At 40.3% G+C, this 8404-nt stretch overlaps 1 protein-coding gene across 1 annotated transcript in view; it reads left to right on the top strand.

The window, feature by feature from the left end:
• Nucleotides 1–2082: 2082 nt before the first annotated feature.
• The window catches only part of LOC143282992 (uncharacterized), a 28347-nt gene continuing 22025 nt past the window's right edge, over nucleotides 2083–8404 (top strand). The window contains exons 1-3 of the mRNA XM_076588963.1: nucleotides 2083–2172; nucleotides 3709–4038; nucleotides 7068–7388. Of these exons, the coding sequence (XP_076445078.1) occupies nucleotides 2100–2172; nucleotides 3709–4038; nucleotides 7068–7388 (724 nt within the window). The 5' untranslated portion in view covers nucleotides 2083–2099. The remainder of the gene's footprint in view (nucleotides 2173–3708; nucleotides 4039–7067; nucleotides 7389–8404) is intronic.

The following is an 8404-nucleotide window of genomic DNA, read 5'->3' as shown; positions in this document are numbered from 1 at the left end:
AGTCTTTTGTGCACTTCACAGAAATGCCAATGTTATTGTGATATCATTGTGTGGAGAGAACTATTTTTCCCTTTCTCCAAATCAAATGTGGTGTCAAAAGACCAAGTATTTCCAAAGAAAATGAATTTGTTTAAGTTCAACACACACACACACACACACACACACACACACACACACACACACACACACACACACACAAACGCGCAGACAGACACAAGGACAACCAAAACATATCATAGATCCATGCTGTGTAAACATTCTGCCCTCAAAAGCCGAAGTCCCCTGCCAAGTTAGACGAAGTAGGTTTTCATTGTCTGCACTTGAACAAATTACCTCCACCCGATATCTTCCTTGTTCGACTGTCTGTGTCAACAACACGACAAACAAGTTGGAGAAGATCGGGGTGGGGGTGGGGGGGAGGCGGGGGGGGGGGAGAAGGAGTATTAACTTATGATCAGAGAGAGAGAGTAGGTTCAGGTTATTTTAATCTTGTCCTTGCATTACAAAAAAGACCGGATATCTTCCTTGTTCGACTGTCTGTCAACAACACGACAAGCAAGTTGGAGAAGGTCCGGGGGGGGGGGGGGGGGGGGGGGGGGGGGGGGGGGGGAGGAGGAGTATTAAATTATGATCAGAGAGAGAGAGAGAGAGAGTAGGTTCAGGTTATTTTAATCTTGTCCTTGCATTACAAAAAAAGACTGCATTTATACAGTAAATCCAATATAAAGACACACAACATAAACGCGCGCACGTGTACACACACACACACACACACAGGTACACACACACACACACACACACTGCGCGCGCACTCCACCCAGGTGTGAAATTTGTTTTGGGGAAGGTTAAATGGCGGAAGGCTTCTCCTACTTTGGCCCAGACAGCATGTGAATCCATTGCTTCAATGGTACTAAAAGGCTGGAGGAACTATTATCTGTAACATTTCAACGTTGGTTTCCACTCTCTTTATTAATGACATGGAATTATGAAAATACAGAATGTAGTTATGTTTTGGTATTTTTACAGATCGTTTCAACTGTGGGAGACACAGGTTAACATCAAGAAGTCTTGATGGTGTCATGTTCTGGAAGCTGTGCTAATTGTATTATCAATTACAATGGCTTCAACTATCTTATTAGAATTCAGTCAGTGTTGTTGACAGTTGGTGGATCATTTTGTTGTCAGTGATGTTCTGCAGTCCAGTCAACACGTTCCAAATATTGCAGACAAATCTGTTGAAATCTGTTGTAATACTTTGGATATACCAAACATTGTCTCTGGTCATATAAGAAGGAAAAGAAAGAACAAACTGATTTTCATTTTCTGAAGCACACCCACAGAGGAAATATTTCATTTTACTTCCACCATTACTTTCATATTAATTTTTGAACGGTGCAATGTTAAATCAGATATAACAAATCAAATTTCGTTAAGATATATCTAATAAATCTGTTCAATTCCATCAATAGATATAACTGAACACTATGTGATGAATTGAATTTTCTGCATTGAGTGAATCCACAATCCACTCATTGTTGTTTAGATATTCTTGTAAACATACTACTACTACTTACGATAATTGGTATTCAAAAAGCGCTGAATCTTGTGCAGAGACAAATCAAAGTGCTTTCAAACCAGTCATTCACAGGCATGCATAACTCTAAACTTGATAAACTGAAGACAAAGAAGAGGCAGTAGAAGGATGTTGTCTTGTAAATAGATGGGTTTTGAGGCCAGACTTGAAAGAGCTGAGTGCGGGGACCTGACGAAGCGAAAGAGGAAGTTCATTCCACATCCTGCGTCTTGGATTTCCATACATTATAGAAGCTACAGGCACTCATGGTGTTACGAACCTGGAAGCCCAAATAACTTTTCTTCTTTTGGCCAGATTTCACGATTTTTTTTTTTCCCTTACCTTTCAGAGAGAGAGCGCGGATAGTTGAAACCGGTAAGTTGTGTTATTCTAGCTTATCGCTGCTGGGACGTGTCAAACGTCAGGCAGGGTGTGTGGTGTGATAGGGGTGTAGGGGGAAGGGGTCCGCCTTGAGGGAGTTGCTCAACGCTCACAGCTGCAGTGTGCAGTGTGCAGGACAGGCAGCATGGCCTTCACACGTCTGGTGTCCGTGCTGTGCTGGATGGCTGCAGCCCCTGTCACTCTGCTGTCTGTGGAAGGTAGGCACCGCCATGGGCTGGGGAACTACCCCATACTGACGTACCGACACACACACACACACACACACACACACACACACACACACACACACACACACACACACACACACACACGCACGCACGCACACACACACACGGACACCGTAATTGCAAACTATCATTGTTGTGGGTGATCTGTGTAATGCCTTTTGTTTTTCCTCTGTTTTTCTATGTATCTGTTTGCTCCCCTTTGTTCTTTGTTCAGTTGGAGTTTGATATAATGATAAGTGATTTAGAGGATACTTGACAACATACGCGAAACGAAAGTTTATGTATACGTATGGTCAGGGTGGGGTAAGGTTTGATTGCATGCTTCTCATAAAAAGGAAGTCTGTGGATTCAAACTGCAATTCTTTTCTCGTCATGAAGGTAGGCACCGCCATGGGCTGGGGAACTACACCACACTTACATACCGAGAGAAACACACACACACACACACACACACACACACACACACACACACACACACACACACACACACACATCGTAATTGCAAACTATCATTGTTGTGGGTGATCTGAATGCTTTTTGTTTTTCTTCTGTATTTCTATTATCTGTTTGCTCCGCCTTTGTTGTTGTTGTTGTTGTTGCTGTTTGTCTGTTTGTTTGTTTGTTTGTTTTGTTCAATTGGAGTTTGATATCATAATGGTAACTGATTTACGGGATACTTGACAACATCCGCGAAACACACACGGAAGTCTCTGTCACTTGGCGCACTGAAAAAGAACCCATGGCAACGAGAGTGTTGTCCTCTGGCGAAATTACGTAAAATGAAATCCACTTTCATAGGTACACAAATATGTAAGCATGCACTCAAGGCCTGACTAAGCGCGTTGGGTTATGCTGCTGGTCAGGCATCTGCTCAACAGATGTGGTGTAGCGTGTATGGATTTGTCCGAACGCAGTGACGCCTCCTTGAGAAAGAAAGTGAAACTGTCCCTGTTTGTATGGTCAGGGTGGGGTAGACTGCATGCTTCTCATAAACAGGAAGACCGTGGATTCAAACTGCAATGCTTTTCTCGTCATTCACTCCCAACGTTTTTTTTTCTGTTCTGCACGAGCTGGCAGTGGGGGGCGGAAGGGGAAGGGGATGATCGGGAAGTAGGGAGGGTGGTTGCAGTCACATTTGTTTCATTCTTTGAAAAAAAAAATCTTTTATACTATTTGCATTTACTTTTAGTCTCTGTTGAGTCGAGGACTAAATGATAAAAACAAACAACAACGACAAAAAAACACATTGCTGTATCAAACTTTTATATCACTCTTATATATATATAAAGAGAGAGAGAGAGAGAGAGAGAGAGAGAGAGAGAGAGAGAGAGAGAGAGATTTTGAATTTAAGAGAGAGAGAGAGATTCTGAATTTACGGTAATTATATATGTAGTATGATGGTGTATATGTTTCACATACAACTAAGAATGATTCTATGGACTGATGTTGACGATGACAATAGTTATCATCTTAATGACCACATCATGGTCACTATTTTCATTTCAGGCACTGTCGTGCTGACTGGTTGTGACGGTGGCAATATCACGTCAACAGGCTACATTTATCGGAATCTGTATTGTTACAACCTGGGTCATTGTGAGAGCTCATTTCACTGGACTCTGGAAAGTAAAAACGGAACAACAGTATCACTAGCCACTTGCCACACACGGAACAACTGCAAATCGTTCAGGAGTGAAATATACATCTACTGGATCAATCCCTGTGGCAGTAGGCTATATCTCGGACGGACCTCCAAAGACTACTGGGGAACCGTGACCTGTACCGTAATCACGAATTCTGCAGTGGACAGACAGAGTTGTGGTGTGACCTTCGTTCGTAAGTATTTATTGTACCAGACAATATGTCGCAGCATTAGGACATTAATGGAATTGACGGAGGTAACTTTTTACTGGTTCCCATGTTTATCAGTTACCACAAAAGTTGTTCTTGCATCATACCTGTGAAGCGTACTGTCATAACCTTTTCCCTTTAGATTAGGTTATTATAATCTTTCGGTCAGATATGTTACTGACTGTCAGGCAATGGATTACAAAATAGGAAGATGTAATCTGTTTTGTAGAACATGATGTGTTTTTTATGCACCTGGAGCAGTTTTCTGGAAAGAGTGCTATATGTGTTCATACTAGTAGTAGTAGGGTTAATCATTATCACCATTAACGTCATTACTAGTAACATTATTATTATTATTAGTAGTAGTAGTAGTGGTGGTAATTATCATTTCTTTCATTGACTCACTTGTGTAAACAAAGTGAGTTTATATTTTAACCCAGTGTTCGGTTGTCTGTGTGTGTGTATATGTGTCTGAGTGTCCATGGTAAACTTTAACATTGCCATTTTCTCTGCAAATATTTTGTCGGTTGACACCAAATTTGGCATAAAAATAGGAAAAATTCAGCTCTTCCATTCATCTTGTTTAAAACAATATTGCACCTCTGGGATGTGCACAACAAGAATTAAAAAGAAGCCAAATTATATGCAAGCTGAATTTACTGTTATATTTATAATTATTTGTTTTTATTCTCTAAACTTGGCACTTTGATCTGATATTCTGACACAGCATCAAGAGCAGTCATGTTTTAATAATTTTTTGTTCAAACAGGAACTTCTTTTGCTAAGCATGGAAGTTATATTTCTGTTGCATGTCTTTGGTGCACATAGTAAAAAAAGGGAAATTAATCTGTAATTAATGCTAGGGGGGTTAATTTGCTTTAAACTGATCTTTCTCATCTTAAACATTACATTTTGAAATTATACTCAATGCATAAAAAGCTTGTGTGTTTTACTCTCAGGGCTTTCACTATGTTCATTCGCCCGAGTGGTCTTTTTCGGAAAATGCTAAAATCAATACTACGAGTGGACTTTATAGATCTATTAGCTGAGCCTTGAAGGTCATGGGCAAAAATCAGTTGCGTACACATATTTATACATATTCAAAGCGCGTGCTCATATTCCTCGTGAACGTGAAGGACGCCATTTTGTTTCAAGTTGTTGACCTGCCCGTTCAATCCTATATTCAATTGACAATACAGGAAAACATGTGATGGAAAGTTGGAGAAGGAGACCATCAAATATTTATTCAGAGAAAGATTGTGAACGCCTCATCACTTACTGGATTATGCCCCAAACTGCCATAAAAAATATCAACAAAATCAGTCGGAATTCACAGTAAAAAAAAAAAAAACAAAAAAAAAAAACATGAGAGTTAATACCCTTGATAAAACGTAAAAAAATTCCAGTCTTTTCTCAAAATGAAGTCCTTTTCACTTCATACGACGTTTAGAAGTACTTGCACTTGGCTCTACGTGTTATTAGTTTAACAAAATACTCAATTTTCATATCAACTTTAAAACTAAAAAACTAGAAAGAACATAAAAGAGAAATTGAATCAACCGTGTCGTACATTCCCGGCGGGTGTAACTAAACTTGTTCATCTATCTACATCCAGAGAAAACGGCTAAATGGTGCAGTGTGATTGCGGCGATAGCCACGTCTCCTTTAATTGCCCTTAAAGATTTTTTGATTTTTGATGCCCAAGATACACCAGAATAATATGATTTAAACAGCGTTCTCACTGCGAATACCGCATTCGATTTATCGCCCTTAAAAAAGCATGTTTAAATGTTAAATTTTTGAACGTCAGTTAAGGAGCCACGATACTGTATTGGGTAAGATAGTTTCTTCTCACCCGAACACGCGAGGTTCGAATTTGCCTTCAGGACTTTTTTCTTTTCTTTTTTCTTTTTTTTTTTTTTTAACCCGAAGCTTTATAATAACAAATACAGGACACATTTTAACAATTAGAGGGTTTTTTTTTTATAAGTGTATAACAAGTGAGTCTTGAAGGCTTTGCCTCTCTTGTTGTCATTATTATCATCATTATTATTATAGGACTATTATTAGGTGTGATTGACAATTAAGAGAAGTTCTCTGTATCAACACTTCCAGTGACTACACTGACCACTGGGTAAAGAAGAAATCAATAGAAAAATAGTCCACAGCTCCCTGGAAGTAGATTTGTTTCGTGTCATCATCAGGAGACTACCAATGGGAGTGGCCTTCACTTGCCGACCTATCAGCAGTCAGAGGTTAAGCATCTTGCTCATCCGTGAAATGTCCCAGTATCTGGAGACACTGTCAGCTATGAACAGAAACGTGGTGTTACACGTGATATCCTGGTGAACAACCTTCCCATCGGTAATATTCGAAAGTGAACAGCCACTTTTAAAAAGCCTTTTTTCACACTAGCACAGCAGCTCCTTTCCTTCTTAAAGCACAAGCATATATAATGTACAACAACATAACATGAATAAATGCATGTACATAGTCCAGCTTGGATCATATGAATTATTATGAACATATAAATTATTATAATATTCACCACTGTCGCGAAACAGTAGACCAAAACAGTGTAATACATCATCGATGGACATTCCGAATATCATTAAGCACTTGTCAGTTTCCTAATAAAACGTGTCATATCGTATTTCTTCAACCTCCTCATCCTGTCCATCCCTTCACCCTCTGCCCCTCCTCCTCCAAGATGTCAAGTCAATTTTTGTAAGATGGTACACTGAATAAGCAGCAACTGCTTTTTTGTGTGTTATCGTTTTGTTTTGTTTATTTTTACATCGAACCATCTGAAAAAAAAGAAAGAGTGAACAGAAGAAAATCAGTAAAGAAAAGAAATCCACATAATAATACCAATCATAAGTGAGGCCGTAGAATAATAGATGTACGCTAGCGCGCGCGCGCGCGCGTGTGTGTGTGTGAGTGTGTGTGACCGCATCCATTCAATCAAAAACTGCTTCATTCGAATCGACCATGAGCATATCACTGTGTTTCAGACGTCACGGCACGGTCAGAAGTGTACGATCTGATGGATGGATACCAGTGGTTCACATACTTGAGATGCTACACTTCTTCTGTCCGACCCAGCAGTGTGTCATGGACACGGACTCTGGACACAGGAGTCACAGTACCTCTGGGCACTTGTTATGACACTAACACGTGCACATCTTTGGAACAATCATTTCTTTTACGTAGATCTAGCTCCAGCAGCTACATCTCAATAAGGAATGGAACGAGAGATCTTGCCGGGCGTTTCACGTGTTCTTTTACGGACGCAAACCAAACGGAAACAGCCGACATAATCCTGAACATATACAGTGAGTGAATAAACATAGTTGTTCTTGCTATCCACCATCCCTTTCTGTCTGTCTGTTTGTCTGTCCGTCTGTCGGTTTAGTCTGAAAGCCCCCCACCACCACCCACCCGCCTCCGCACCCCCCTCCTTCTCTCCCTCTCTCTCTCCTTCTATCTTTTTGTGTATGTCTGCCTCTTCCTGTCTCTGTCTATATATTCAGTTATAAACCCAAGCCCAGATATTTTCGTTTTTCCTATAGAAGAAGTATCAAAAAAAAAAAAAAGTCTTGGTTAAACTTTTTTACATCTAAAACCGTATTTGCGTTTGGAGTGAGGTGATGGTTTTATTAAATCGCTCTTCATTTATGCTCATGTTGGTCCTAATGCACCTCCAAACTGAAAGGAATCTTGCTTTGCACAGCCAGCGACAGCTGTTTGGCACTGTGTAGCGCTTTTCGGGCTTGCTACCCGCTCCTAACCAGAGAGAAACCACTACTCCCCATATCTCGGCATGGGCCTCGTTTTTGTTAAGGAAATGTTTCTCAGAAATCAACACGAGCAGAGTGAAGATAAAAACCAGAATCATAGATAAAACAACAGTCTTATATGTCCGTCTGTCTGTTTGATTGTCTGTCTGTCTGTCTGTCTGTCTCTCTCCATCAGTCTATCTCCCTTAGTATGTCCGCCTCTGTCCCTGCCTCTATCTCCCTATTCACTCTCTCTGTTTGTCTCTGTTTCCCTGTCTATCCTTGTCTCTTTCACTCTCTCTCTTCTGCCCCCCCTCCCACTCCCACCCTCTCTCTCTCCTTAAAGCAGTCTAATACAAGAGACCTAGATGAACTGAATGGCAAAATCATTGAGATAGCTGCGCCAGTGATAGCAGATACCTTGACTCACGTATATAACCTTTGCATTGACAAAAAATGTTTTCCATTATGTTTCAAACAAGCTAGAGTCATGCCATTATTCAAATCAGGTGACCAGTCAAATCCCTCAAATTACAGAACAGTATCAATTCTTTCCATTCTATCAAAACCAT

This window comes from Babylonia areolata, chromosome 6 (assembly GCF_041734735.1).
Source record: "Babylonia areolata isolate BAREFJ2019XMU chromosome 6, ASM4173473v1, whole genome shotgun sequence".
Classification (NCBI taxonomy): domain Eukaryota; kingdom Metazoa; phylum Mollusca; class Gastropoda; order Neogastropoda; family Buccinidae; genus Babylonia; species Babylonia areolata.
Note: the sequence above shows the minus strand (reverse complement) of the source record. Positions and strands in the feature narration are given on the sequence as shown.